General features: G+C 50.3%; 1 protein-coding gene across 3 annotated transcripts in view; it reads left to right on the forward strand.

The window, feature by feature from the left end:
* Positions 1-13263, forward strand: part of SH3PXD2B (SH3 and PX domains 2B) — a 112657-nt gene extending 99394 nt beyond the window's left edge. For 2 of the 3 annotated variants that reach the window (XM_049708092.1, XM_012533838.3), the window contains 2 exons: positions 6722-8233; positions 12978-13263. In XM_049708092.1, the coding sequence (XP_049564049.1) occupies positions 6722-8233; positions 12978-13115 (1650 nt within the window). In that variant the 3' untranslated portion in view covers positions 13116-13263. Of the gene's footprint in view, positions 1-6721 lie in introns of all 3 variants that reach the window. The other variant, XM_049708093.1, reaches the window with a different exon arrangement.
* The last annotated feature ends 1343 nt before the right edge of the window (positions 13264-14606 follow it).

A 14606-nucleotide genomic window follows, 5' to 3' on the forward strand; every position in this document is an offset into this window, starting at 1 on the left:
CCCCCATTTTGCTGTTTAAAACATGTATGTTATTCTGACATGAAACATATGCCTGTCTCTTAACATCTTTCCACATCAAGGGCTGTTCTTCCTCCCATTGCTATTCAGCCTTATTTTCACTGCTTTCCTCTGAACCCCACTGGTTCAGCTGGCCCTTCCCCACCTCTCTTGCTCTCTCTGCCTTTAACCTTCCTTTAACCCAGCTCCTAGCCCACTACGTGTTTTCTTATAGAAGGCTCTCAAGGCCATTCTTAGAACTGAACTTGGCATATCAAAATCCACCTCATTCTTCAAATCCCTGCCTCCTCTGGGAAGCCTTCCCAGGTTCACACTGGGGTCCCTTCCTACCCTTCCGTTAGCTTCTATGGGACCATACATCTCAATCCTTAACTAAGGACAGGCCCCCATTTGTGTACATAATGCTTTCTTGACATTATGAAAAATATTCTCCCCTCATTCTTCAGTGACTGAGTTTTGAATTCCAGTCATCTTCCCTTGGCACTTTGAATAGATTGTCCCATTCTTTTCCTGCATCTAGTGTTGCTAGGAAGCAGCTACTCTCCACCTGGTCCTTGTTCTCTTTTTCATTAGCTGTCATTTCTCTGATTTTCTCAGGAGCTCCTCACTGTCTTTAAAATGCCGACGTTTCACTAAAGCATGTCTAGGTATGTTTCTTTATTTTTATATCCTGCTCAGCATGTGGTGGGTCTTTTCAATCTAAGGACTCAGGAGATCTTCCTAGAAATTTTCCCACTTTTACTTCTTTTTTTTTTTTTTTTTGGGTAGGGGAGCCCCACCGCATGGTATGCAGGATCTTAGTTCCCTGATAAGGGATCAAACCCTTGCCCCCTGCAGTGGAAGCACAGAGTCTTAACCACTGGACCTCCAGGGAAGTCCATCACTTTTACTTCTTTAAATAATGACTCTCTTCACTCTTTTTATTCTTTCCTTTTGGAATGGTTATGAAACAGTATGGGAGCTTCTGCCCCTATTTTCCATGTCTCTTAACGTTTCTTTCATATTTTCCACCTTCATCCCTTTGTACTGCGTTCCTAGAGCATTCTGCTTCATCTTTTAGTCCATTAATTTGCTCTTTAACAATTCAGTCTGTTTCTTATTTTATTTCAACAACTATCATTTTTATTTCCAAGAGCACTTATTGATTCTTTTTCCTAGTTACGTGTTCTCGTTTCATAATAGCCTGTTCTTTCACGATGTCGATGCCCTTCTATATCTGTATAAGGATATTAAATATGTTATTGTTCATGATCTCTCTCCTCGGTTGTAAATCCTTTGCAGTGGTGTTGGTATTATTTATTTCAGTTCTTTTCATGGTGCTAGGACTTGTCTTGGGCAGTACAAGAAGAGGCAGCAGTCAAACAGCCCAGTTGGGGAGTGTACACAAGGGGCTGGTTGACTTCCACCGGCTTCAGTGCCAGATGGGGGACTTCTGAGCCAGCCACTGAGCAGTGTCTTGTCTCTGACCCAAGCTCATTCTTTCACTGTTCCACTCATGAGCAATCACCTCCTTCATACCACCTACCCTACAGGAATGGAACAAAGGGCATGGAGGGGTCAACCAGCCTTGTTGCTTCTGCCGTGGTATCCCAGTTAATCCCCTGTCACTTGCCCCTGGGCCTTCCTAGTCTCAGATCCTACCCCCTCAAAGTCTGGCAGACCTCACACTGCTACTACCTTTTGCAACAAAACCCCCTGCAGTAGTCCTGGGCCACAGCCCCCCTTTGCAGCTTCTGCCCATCCGTGATTCCTCACAATTCCTAGTCCACTAACTTCTCCCCTTCCTCTTTCTGCGCTTGGCTTTCTACTGATATTCATTTGTTTCCTGGCTTTATTGCATTAAGGGGAAACTGCTGTTCATTCCATCTCCCATCTTGAAACCAGAAGTCTGGCTTGCATATTATAAAAGTTTTTTTGTTTGTTTGTTTTTTCCCAAGAGCACTGAAGAACATGATAAAACCTTCTTCTCCTTTAAGACAATGAGTTTCCAGCATTTTTTACAAACACACACCATTGTTTGAGCGTGCTGGCAAACAGGGCATTTGCCAATACGCACCAGCACTCCCTGGCTCAGAGCATTCGGAAATCCACCTAGGGGCAGCTCAAGGTGTTCCGGACGATGCAGTGAAGCTGAGGGCTGACGCTGTGTGCAGTAGGGAGTAAATGGATCCCTGGGGTCTTCTGGAGATGCTGGGGAGTCTCCCTCCAAGGCTGCACCCGCACTTCAACCAGAACCATTCCCTGTCTCATTTCTGGCTTTTATTCTGTCTGTTTTTGCTAAAGCTGAGCCAATAAATAGCTCACATACCCAGCATTCTTTCCCAGGAAGCACAAATGTGACCCATCCTTGAAACTTCTCTGCTTTACTATTGTTCTGTGATGTCAGCATAGGTTCTGCTAGTGATGACTTGAAGGACTTGAGTGAGAAGTAGTTGACCCTACAGTTTTTGATTTAACCGAGAGTTCTTATGATAAACACTGTATCCTTTGTTTTCTTCTCCTCCAGTTTTGCTTCCTGGTTCAATTCAACATCATCTTAGTGTTCAGGATTCATGAATGGAACCACAGTATTCCAGCAGTGGAGCTACAAGGAATACCTTAGTTCCTTGCTTGGTCCATGTATCTTCAAAACATGTTTTACTAATGATGATACGATGATAATGATGATACAGACACTTATCTGTGCCGAGTACCTTATGTCCTTCATAACTAATCTTCAAACAAGTCCCAAGAGATCGATACATTGAGCCCATTTTATCTTTATTTATTTATTTTTTTAAATTTATTTATTTATTTATTTTTGGCTGCGTTGGGTCTTCGTTGCTGCGCGTGGGCTTCCTTTAGTTGCGGCGAGCGGGGGCTCCTCTTCTTTGTGGTGCGCAGGCTTCTCATTGCGGTGGCTTCTCTCGTTGTGGAGCACGGGCTCTAGGCACGCGGGCTCAGTAGTTGTGGTGCACGGGCTTAGTGGATCTGTGGCTCCGCGGCATGTGGGATCTTCCCAGACCAGGGCTCAAACCCATATCCCCTGCCTTGGCAGGCAGATCCTTAACCACTGCACCACCAGGGAAGTCCCCAGCCCACTTTACAGATGTATCTGAGACAAAGAGAGGTTAGGTAAATGTCCAAGGTTACATAGCCGGTAGGTGGTGGAGCTGGGATTTGATCCCAAATCTCTCTGGTTTTAAAGCCCAGGCTATATTCTTTCATCTCCATTCTTGTGACTTTGCATTTGCTTTTACAGGCCAACCTTGGAGATATTGTAGGTTCGGTTCCAAACCACCCCTATAAAGCCAGTATCACAATAAAGCAAGTCACATGAATGTTTTGGTTTCCCAGTGCATATAAAAGTGTGTTTGCATTATATTATAACCTATTAAGTGTGCAATAGCATTATGTCTAAAAAAATGTGCAGACCCGCCTTCCCTGTGGCACAGCCCGTGTGCCACAACTACTGAAGTTTGCGCACCTGGATCCTGTGCTCCGCAACGGGAGAAGCCACCACAATGAGAAGCCTGAGCACCTCACTGAAGAGTAGAGAAACTAGAGAACGCCGCAACTAGAGAAAGCCCGCGCACAGCAACGAAGACCCAACATAGCCAAAGATAAACAAATAAAATAAATAAATTTATTTTTTTTTAAAAGTGCAGACCTTAATTAAAAAATACTTAATTGCGGGGCTTCCCTGGTGGTGCAGTGGTTGAGAGTCTGCCTGCCGATGCAGGGGACATGGGTTCATGCCCCGGTCTGGGAAGATCCCATGTGCTGCGGAGTGGCTAGGCCTGTGAGCCATGGCCGCTGAGCCTGCACATCCGGAGCCTGTGCTCCGCAATGGGAGAGGCCGCAACAGTGAGAGGCCCGCGTACCGCAAAAAAAAAAAAAAAACTTAATTGCTAAAAAATGCAAACCATCATCTGAGCCTTCAGCAAGTCATAATCTTTTTGCAATAGTAACATCAAAGATCACTGACCACAGATCACCATTACACATAAACAATGAAAAAGTTTGAAATATTGTGAAAATGAGCAATTTGTAACAACAGCAAAAAAAAAAAACAATACAGTACCTGCAAAGCGCAATAAAGTGAAGTGCAATAAAATGAGGTTTGACTGGGGACTTCCCTCGTGGTGCAGTGGTTAAGAATCCACCTGCCAACGCAGGGGACACAGGTTCGAGCCCTGGTCCGGGAAGATCCCACGAGCCGTGGAGCAACTGAGCCTGTGCACCACAACTACTGAGCCTGCATGCCACAACTACTGAAGCCCACGTGCCTAGAGCCCGTGCTCCACAAGAGAAGCCCCCACAATGAGAAGCCGGTTCACCATGACGAAGGGTAGCCCCCGCTTACTGCAACTAGAGAAAGCCCTCGCACAGCAATGAAGACCCAACGCAGCCAGAAATTAATTAATTTAAAAAAAATTTTTTTAATTAGGTATGACTGACTGTATTTGTAATAGCTCTTAGCTTCTATTTAGTAAATGAAAACTCCCATGCATCGCAATTAAGGACACAAATGTTGAGAGCTTCTGCCATAGTACATGGTAGAGTGTAAGCTTAGCAAATCCTCATTGATAGATTTCATTTTGATTAATTGTTCTATTTTCATTTGCTCACGTACATACTTAGTCTTACAGTTGTTGAATTCACGGATGTGCTGACAATGACTTGTATGCCCAGAATCACCTTCAGTCATTACCAGAGCTACCAAGTGTTGATAAGATGCTGGTCACCAGCACGTAAAGGGCTTCCATTTATCAGTACCCTTTCCTGGAGAGACTCCAGTGGGACGTGTTAAGTATATGCCCGCCACATGCCTGCTGCGTTCTCAGTGCTCTCCCCTGTAATTTAATACTAATAGGTAACATTTTCCTTTCAGCCTTTACCAAGTGCTATTGCACGCATTAGCTTATGTGGTCATCATGGAAACCCTACAAGCAGGCATTACTGTTCTTACCATCCTCTCTGTTTTGTGATGTAGCATCTCAGGCCTGTGGCTTACCCAGGGCTGTTGAGGCAGCCAGAACCAGAACCCAGGACTGCAGCCAGAGGCCAGCCTCTGCTCCTGCACTGGGTCTGTGGCTGCCTTTCTCTCTGATCTGGGTGGCAGAGCGCAACAGCAGAACCATACCCACAGCCCTCAGCCCCTAGCGCTTTCTCACCTCAGGCACGGCTCCCCCGCCAAGCAAGGTCCACTTTCCAGGACAGGGCTGGGTAGTAAAGCCTCAGGCTCTGGAGCCCACCAGGCTGCCTTTGACTCCCGCCTCCACCACTGACTTTCTGCGTGACCCTCTGCGAGCTCCTCAGCTCTCCTGAGGCTTGGTTCTGCATCTGTACAATGGGATGACAATCCCCATCTCATCAGGTGGTTGTAATCATTAACCAGCTCTCCTGTGCACAGAGCCTGCTGTGGTATTGCTGTTTATTAGTTTGCTCAGGCTGCCATCACAGAGGACTGGGTGGTTTAAACAACAGAGATGGATTTTCTCATGTTCTATAGGCTGGATGTCCAAGATCAAGGTGTCAGCAGGTTTGGCTTTTCCTGAGGCCTCTATCCTTGCCTCACACCTGGCCACCTTCTCTCTGTGTTCACCCATGGTCGGCCCTCATTCTGGATGTTCTGTGTGTCCTCATCTCCTCTTATAAGGACAACAGTCATAGTGGACTAGGGCCCACCCTAATGACCCCATTTTAACCTAATTACCTCTTAAAAGGCTCTGTCTTTGAACGCAGTCACAATCTAAGGTACAGAGGTTAGGGCTTCAACATATAATCTGGGGGGGACTCAGTTCAGCCCGTAACATGCAGCGTGTGCACCTTTCACCCGTGTGAATTTAGCCACATGGTACTAAACAAAAAGGAGACAGGAAACATAAGGTATTAAATAACATGAGTGATTCCACCCACCGTTCCAGTCAATGGGTGTGTATCCCAGAGGGAGAGGGAGATGAGATGAGTTTGTTGTACCTCCATCAGCATCAGTTCCCCTGTTCCTAAACATGAGCTAGGTGTGCTCCCCACCTTTCAGGATGCACATTTTTCATACGGCATGGCATATAAACACCAGCCAACTGCTTTGTCTGGTGCTCAACCAAAGGAGCAGTGATCAAGGCTAGTTTGGGCTGTATCGGGGGTTCGCCTTGAACTTCTTCAGGATTTTAGCAGACACCGCTGGTGGCCTGCCCTCTATCCCAACCCCGCAACTGCTTCCTACCTCCTATGCCCGCCTAAGGGCATCACCCAGAAAGGGGGAGGGTTAATGTCTTGGGGAGGGGGAGGGACTAGGGGTCAGGAGATAAGTGTCCCCACCCCCAATGTCTGATTCGGCACAGTCTCTCAGAGGATCCCTGTTAAATTAAGCCCCACTGGCCCAAGAGCATTAACTGCTCCTAACTGGCTCTCCCTTTCCTCAGTTCCTCACTTGGGCTTCCTGGAATCATCTCTCAGATTAACTACCCACACCCCAGTTCATATCTCAAGGACTGATTTTGAGGAAATCCAAAATTACACGAGCACCTACCCCCATGTAAGATGTTTCTGATACACAGCAGTCTCATAGATGGTCCCCCATAGATATTGTCTGGGAATCTGACGAATGTAAAATCCCTGATTCCAGAACCCCAGCTGCATGTGGGTTCTCCCAGACCATCCTGGCCCACTGGCCCTGACACCATACCTACTCAGTGCTTTCCTCTGGCCTCCCTTCCAGGTGATCGAGAAGAACTTGAGCGGCTGGTGGTACATTCAGATTGAAGATAAGGAAGGGTGGGCCCCAGCGACTTTCATCGATAAGTATAAGAAAACCAGCAATGCCTCAAGACCCAACTTTCTGGCTCCCTTGCCCAATGAGGTGACGCAGCTCCGGTTGGGAGATGCAGCAGCAATGGAGAACTGCACGGGCAGTGAAGCCGTCGGCCCGTCCCGGCCCCTACCCGATGCACCACATGGGGCTGTGGACTCCGCCATGCAATGGTCCAAAGACTGGAAGGGTGGTAAGGAGGTCCCAAGGAAGGCATCTTCAGACACGTCCTCGTGTGCAGGCTACGAGGAGATCTCGGACCCCGACCTGGAGGAGAAGCCCAGCCTCCCTCCCCGGAAAGAATCCATCATCAAGTCGGAAGGGGAGCTGCAGGAGCGACAGAGGATGGAGCAGCTCAGAGGTTCTTCACCCAAGCCTCCTGGCATGATCTTGCCAATGATCCCAACCAAACACACGCCTCCAGCCCGGGACAGCAGGAGACCAGAGTCCAAACCTGACAAAAGCAAGTTGTTCCAGCTGAAAAATGAGATGGGGCTGGAGTGTGGCCATAAAGTATTGGCCAAGGAAGTGAAGAAGCCCAACCTCCGACCTGTCTCCAAATCCAAAGCTGACCCACCGGAGGAGAGGCCGGAAGCTGTTCCCCAGAATCCCTTCTTAAAGTCCAAACCTCAGGTTAGGCCAAAACCAGCTCCTTCCCCCAGGACAGAGCCACCTCAGGGCGAAGACCAAGTGGACATCTGTAACCTCAGGAGCAAGCTCAGGCCTGCCAAGTCCCAAGAGAAACCCTCGTTGGACGGAGAGAGCAGCCCCCAGGCTGGGGGAGGCCAGGACGTGGCCATCAGCCGTGGCTTCCTCCCAGGGGAGGGGCCTGGCCGTGCCCAGGACAGGACGAGCAAACAGGATGGGCTCAGCCCAAAGGAGACGTCCTGCAGAGCCCCTCCAAGGCCGGCCAAGACCGCAGATCCTGTGCCTAAGAATGTGCCAGTCCCTCTCCAAGAGGCTTCCCAGCAGAGACCTGTGGTCCCTCCTCGGAGACCACCACCCCCCAAGAAAACCTCCTCGTCGTCCAGGCCCCTTCCAGAGGTCAGAGGGCCCCTTCCAGAGGTCAGAGGGCCCCTTCCAGAGGTCAGAGGGCCGCAGCGGGAGCCCACCGAAGGCAAGGCAGCTCCTGTCCCAGGCCGGGCCCTGCTTGTCCCCCCAAAAGCCAAACCTTTTCTCTCCAACTCCTCAGGGGGGCAGGATGACATGCGAGGCAAAGGTGGGCTGGGGCCACGGATGATGGGCAAGATGGGAGAAAACAAGGAGAAAGTGGCTGCAGCCCCCTTCCCCAATGCAGACGGCCCCAAGGACTTGTATGTGGCCGTGGCCAACTTTGAAGGAGACGAAGGTACCAGCAGCTTCCAGGAGGGGACGGTGTTCGAGGTCCGGGAAAAGAACAGCAGCGGCTGGTGGTTCTGCCAGGTGCAAAGCGGGGCCCCCTCCTGGGAGGGGTGGATTCCTTCCAACTATCTCAGAAAGAAGCCCTAGCCTGCTCCCTTCCTGCCTGGAAGTCCTGCACGACCCTGCCGGCTTTACCTACATATTTAATATGCCTCTTAATTTATCATCCTCCACGCAGCTTCAAAGGAAGGAATACTGGAATACTGTGGTTTCTTCCCTTCTCTGGGTGGAGAGGGACCCCTCCCATCACAGCGTCCCCTGGAGGCTCAGAGGCCACACCCCTTTCTCTCTTCTCAGCATCCCTGCCTTAAGGCCAGTGGCATTGCCACCCAGCTTCCCTGCCCACCCAACAGCTGGACCATGACTCTCTGAGGTCTCTAGGACCGGAATCCATCATCTGGAGAAACTACAGAAAGGGTCTCTTGTTGATCGGATCAGGCAGAGTGTGGGTAGCCCTCTGCCGACCCAGCACCCCACCCAGTTCATTCATGTCAAGCAACTTGATTCACTCAGTTTCCAAAATGCCTGGTCCCAGAAAGAACTTCATCCCGTAGAAGTCAGCTCCGTTGCCAGTTCCAGGGAGGTGGTGTCTTCCCCGAGGCCTCAGGTCCACGGGCCTCTCAGGTTCAAGCAGATGCAGCTGCCCCAGGAGTGGGCCTGGAGGTCCTCCCAGCCACGCTGCCTCCCTTCTGTGCTGGGACCCTGATCAGTTCTAAAGGAGTGCTTCCAGCTCCGAGCATGCTCCCCTTTTCCTGCTGCAGGCTGGGGTCCAACCCAGGGCTTTTAAACAAGAATCCCCAGCCCGCTTTTGGGGGGGCCTTTCACTTCTGCCTACCTAGAGCAAGAATCTCAAGGTTTGTTTGAATAAGGGGACCGTTCACAAGCCACGCCCCTTGGGAGCTCCTCTTTGCTGAGTAGCTAGTAGGTGCCAAACGCTGTACTTGGCACTTTACCTTCATGCTGAACCCTCACAGCAGCCCTCTCTGATACTATTACTCCTGTTTTATAGATGAGGAAACGGGTTCAATGGGCCCAAGGGCACACTAGCTGGGAAGAGGAGCAAAGGGGATTTGCATCCAGGCTGGCCTGACTTCCATGCCTGTGCCCTTCCCCTGTAAGAGGCAAACCAGGCGGGGAGACGGAGACGCCAGCTGGCTGCCCTGGACTGTGCATGTGGGGGCCGGGTGGCTGCTCCCACACCCAACACCCCTCCAACCCATTGTAGCATCTACTGAAGGCTGCCCTGGACCCCATATGGTTGCTCCACACAGAGGCTGCCCACGGCCCTGGTGCTGCCACAGAGCCCTGTTTCCTGCTCCTATGCTGGTGCCCACCCCAGGGGATAGAACTTATGGAGCAAAGGGAGCCAAGGTGGTCTCACATGCCAGCCTTGAGGGACCCTGGTGGCTCAAGGGCCAGCAGCGGAGTCTCCAGCAAACTGGGCAGAGTAGGCAGTAGTCCCATAAGGAGATGGGGACCCGAGGGCCAGGCAGAACCTCCTGTCTCTGCTGCTGCTTCCTGCTCCTCTCTGGCACTCGAAGAGTAGTTTTCTCTTTTTTTCTTTCCATGCACTCTCCCTCTCTGTGGTCTCACTGGAAGGAACCCGGGGCAGCCCTTGCACCCGTTTTGACTGATGTGGTTCACTGAGTCACGTAGAGACACAGCTACACTGCAGAACGAGAATCAGGACCCAGGGTTTCTGGCTTCCAGCCCAGAGCTCTTGCCTGGGGTCCAGGCTGCCTTGGGGGGTGAGAATGCAGCACCCCTCCTCATCCCACCCTACTCTGCAGGACAAGAGGAAGTGGCCCTCTGGCCCTGCCCCCAGAGATCTCTGATGCAGAGTAGTCATCTGCTGCCATGCTTTTGGGACCACAAGAGCAGCTTTCCCAGGGATGCTCGCCGTCTACCTGCAGTGCCAAAATTTATGTGCAGACAGCTCTCTTCCACTCTCCCCTCCCCTCCCCACCCCTCCTCACTGCCACATGGGCTCTGGATCCTTCCCTGATACACAATCGCATCTTTATTCCTTCCTTCAGTAGGTCTGTAAATCCCACACCCCGAGAGTCTTGGGACAGGGCCCTGAGGTGCCCTGCCACGCCCACTTGCCCCCAGCCCTGTTCCCAGAACCTTGGGGGGAAGATGGCAGCCAGGGGCAGAAGGGAGAATGGGAGAGGGCCATCCACCCTCCAAGGTCCCCTCACTCGGGAGGAGGCCCCACAGCACGTTTTCCTGAGTTTTTGACCCATTTTGGTTTAAACACCATTCGTGAAGCTGTTATGCAGGATTTGACTACATTTCAAAAGACAAAACTCTAAATTTTTTTTTCTGATTATCTCTCAGCTTTCATTGACCTTTTCTAGTATTTTGCGAGTGCCTACTATGTACTAGGCGCTGGGTGTAGACCAGGCTGCGAGTGGCTCCGTGCCTGGCTGTGAAGAGCTTTGATTTTTGTGTGCAGATTCCACTGAAGGCGTTTGTCTTTGGCTTCATTTCCTCTTCCCAGGGGTCAGCTGGGTGGGAATGGACTAATTCCGCCTTTTTCTGGATAGAAAATTTTCCCTGCACATGAAAAAGTAATCAGCCTTTTTATTGTTATTATTCTGGCGTGAACTGAAGGTACTCAAGCCACATTTCTCTCTGTTCACTGTTCTTTCCTCAGGACACATCTGTGGCCTGAGGACTCCTCTCTCCAGCTCCTCCTACCACGGTGAGGGTACTTCCCCAGGCAGCTGCAAGGGACGGTCTTGATGGCCAACGGCTCTCCCTAGCTGTCCTCACCTGGGGGCTTAGGTTGATACCATCCAGGACTGTAGCCACCATTCTATGCGCATTTGATAGAGCAGATGCAAAATCCCCTGGAGTCACCACCGTGGCAAATGTCCAGGGCCATAGGAATAACTTTTGTGCCAGCCTCCGGGCAGGTTACCGGTGCCTACGCACGCTCCGTCCTTTAATCTCATCCTCACTTCAACCCTGTGAGGTGCCTAGGATCAGCCCCAATCTGTCATGAGAGCACTGAGGTTCAGAGGTTGAAGTCAGCGTCATCCAAATATTGACCAAGCTGAGACTTGAATCCCGTTTTTTCTCCCCAGTGCCCGTGACGTTTCCTCTGCCATCAACAATGACATGTTCATGGTGCTTCCAGGGAAGCAGGTGACCCTCCCTCTCAATTTAGGTTTTTCCTCTCCTGACCCCACCATCACACATGTCAGTAGGTCACAGGCCAAATGCCAGCCCAGAAAGGCAGGCAAGGATGGATTTTATTCCTTTCCTCACCCCCGCATACTTTCTCGGGATGGCTGTTTTATCTTACACCCTAGGGCAAAACTACAGCTTGTAGTCAGAACGCCAAATCTTTGGAAAATCTGCGTTTTAGGACCACCCCTTGATAAAATAGGCCTTTACTCAAGTTTTTTACTCAGAATTTCTTTGCCATTTGGTGGGTTTATGTCCTTGTCCCAGGATGAGACTTGGGGAGCTGGGCTGCAGCTCAAACCATTTTTAATGCCCTGCCCTGCCAGGAAATTGCTAGCGCCTCACCAGGCTTCCAGTAGTCATGTTACATGTCATCCACAAAGCCTCACCACGTGATTGATTTCTTAGACAAAGTTCTTGGCCTTAAAACATTTCTGGGCCCACAGGGGATTTCCTTCCCAGGTAGAATGTAGGAAAACAAACTTGCCACATTAAAGGACAGATGCCAAATCTCCCCAAGGTTGGAAGACCCTACTCTTAGGCTGAGGGATGGACAGTCTAGTATTTATTTCGTTTGTACTGAGTACACGGCACTGAGTGGGATGAAGTAGAAATCGCTCCTGGCCTCAGGTAGCTGGCAACTCAACATCATCAAGAACGAGAACATTCGTGCCTCGGCTTGGCTCCCGTCCTTTCATTGTTTCTGAGTTTTTAAGTGTCGGGTCAGGTCTTGCCCTTCACTTTGGGCTGTGATAATGTACATGTAACAGCCTGAGTCACGTGGCAGTCTTGTCCCCTCCTTGGTTGTCAGGCCCGTCCTTCAGGGCTTCTGCTGCAAACAACCATACCAGACCATAGATGAAGATTCCCTATTGCCAAACAGTGTGGCCTGAATGAGTAGGAAACTGGCTTGCGTTGAGGCCTGAGGGTGCGGCAAGCCCTCCGTTAGCCTGGAGGGATTGCTCCTAACTTGGCCAAGTAACGTCTAGATGGACCTTAGCCCGTGAAGGTCACAGACAGAGTTGTGGAGTTGTAGAGTTAAAACCAGGAGGCTCCAGAGTCTTTGTCTGCTCATGGACCACCTGCTGAGGACCCTTCTCACAGACTTGACCGTCCAGCCCCATGGGGTAACGTCTGCTTTCTGGTGCTACCTTGTGGAGTTTTCAAGCCACCCATCGTGTTTCCACATTCCACCTTTCCCGTTTTTATCGTCTGCTCCCAAATAGGCCTTCTTGGCTCCAATCAGGAACAAGGGACTCAACTTCTGTTGTCCTTGAAGAGGCCAAGCCCAGTGCCACAGCCAGTAGCCTTCACTTTCAGGTCTTCTATAAACGTACAAGAGGAGGTGCACCCACCAGGCTTATGATGGCAATAAGCAATCCTAACACAACTAAGGTGTCCATATTTTACCCCAGTGTACGCCCGTCTGTGACATTGTGCCCATGTAATTGTTAGTAGCAGCACCCCTTCCACTCACGGGGTGATACCAAACTGGTCACCTTGGCTACAACCCACATTTCCTGCTTCAGGGAGCCACCAAGTAACTAGGCCATTTCTTGCATCCCTCCAGGAGCAGTGGGCTCTGACAGCATTGCCCCACCACCTCGCGTCTGCTCACAGGATGATGCTGGAGATCTCTGGACATCTCAGCACTCCTCATACCCTTGGCAAGCTGACACATTCTGGTGGTGTCTTTGTTTCCTTTTAACACACACGAAAAATACATGAGGATATATAATGTGAGGGGGGAGGGGTGATGAACAATGAATTAGCTGTAGCATGTATAGACTATATACTTTACCATTAGACTTTTCTTTTTTTTTTTAATAAAAAAAAGTGCTTGACTGGTTTCAAGCTTCATTGTGAAGATGTGTCTATGGATTTTATTTGGCTGAAGAAAGGGTGAGTAGCTTTGTGCCCTGGCATCTTGGCCTGGATTTGGGGATCAAAAAACAGAAGCCTGTGTGAGCTAGGTTTGGGCATTGCTCAGAAATAGGGATGACTCCTCTCTCTGGGCCTTAGTGTACTTTGATTCTTTTAACTACAATGTCCAGAAACCAAGAGAAAGCTTCCTTGTATTCACTGGGTATCTCCCACATCTCGGCTCTGTGCCGAAAGGTGGAAAACTTTACATGTCCAGGGAGTTTGAACCTCTCGCTGGCATTGCCTGATGGGCAGGGAAGTAGGAGGGTGCAGCCACGTTTGGGCCACAGGGACTGCCCAAGCCGCCTGCTCCCAGGAGGTGGAGAGCATTGCCTGATGTTTTATTACTTTCCCAAAGGCAGCGCCAAGGCAAAACCAACCACCGGTGCGGAGCCTCCTTGGTCCCAGCTGAATCCAAAAGGACACCACCACCCCACCTTCCTAGGAAGAGAAGAATAGAACCAGCAGAATCCCAGCGCAGAAGTTCAAAGGGGAGGATTTCGATACAATATTCATCCCACCTTAGAGGAAACAGTTTAAAGCAATGATCTTCTGGTGCACCTTACTTAGGAATAATCTTCCTTCATATATTAAGCTCTGTTCCCATAAGAAAGGAAAGTCATTCTGTGGTTTAACACCACCACCCATACCCCACACACCCCGGGAGCGTTTTGTCCCAAATCTCCTAAACCAGGAGTGCTTAGTCTCAAGAATACATCTGGTAATGACCATGGCATGGGCTTCCCGGGGCAGGCGTGCAGGGGCCCCTGAGCCTCGTGGGATGGGATGGGAACTGGACCGCGGTCAGCAATCAACCTGACTTTGTGTCTCTGGGGTCTCTTACCCACTATCTTCCTTCAGTTCTGACTTGGAACTGGCGCACTCACCACTGCTCTCCTGTTCCAGGAATGACACACCAAGCACGTACCGGCTCACACACCTGCAAATGCTCTTCTCTAAGGGGTCATGGTGAATCTGGGGGTCCAAAACTCATATCGAGGGGCCACTCTTCTCCCAGTCCAGAGCGTTTAATGTCCACTCCTTCTCTAGTTCGTGTCTATCTGGTCCAGGTGTGCCGCTTCACCATCTGGCAACCCATGCCTCCCAATCATTGGTTCTCAAATTTCAGTGACCAGAAGATTCAGTCAGGGAGCTCGCCAAAGTGCACATTCCTGGGCTGCGTCCCCCAAAAGACAGAATCAGCAGGAATCTGCATCCTTAAAAAGTACATTGTGAGGAAATGGTCTGCATGCTCCACTCTGAAGAGATGGCCAAA

The sequence above is a fragment of the Orcinus orca genome, chromosome 3, assembly GCF_937001465.1.
Source record: "Orcinus orca chromosome 3, mOrcOrc1.1, whole genome shotgun sequence".
Lineage (NCBI taxonomy): Eukaryota > Metazoa > Chordata > Mammalia > Artiodactyla > Delphinidae > Orcinus > Orcinus orca.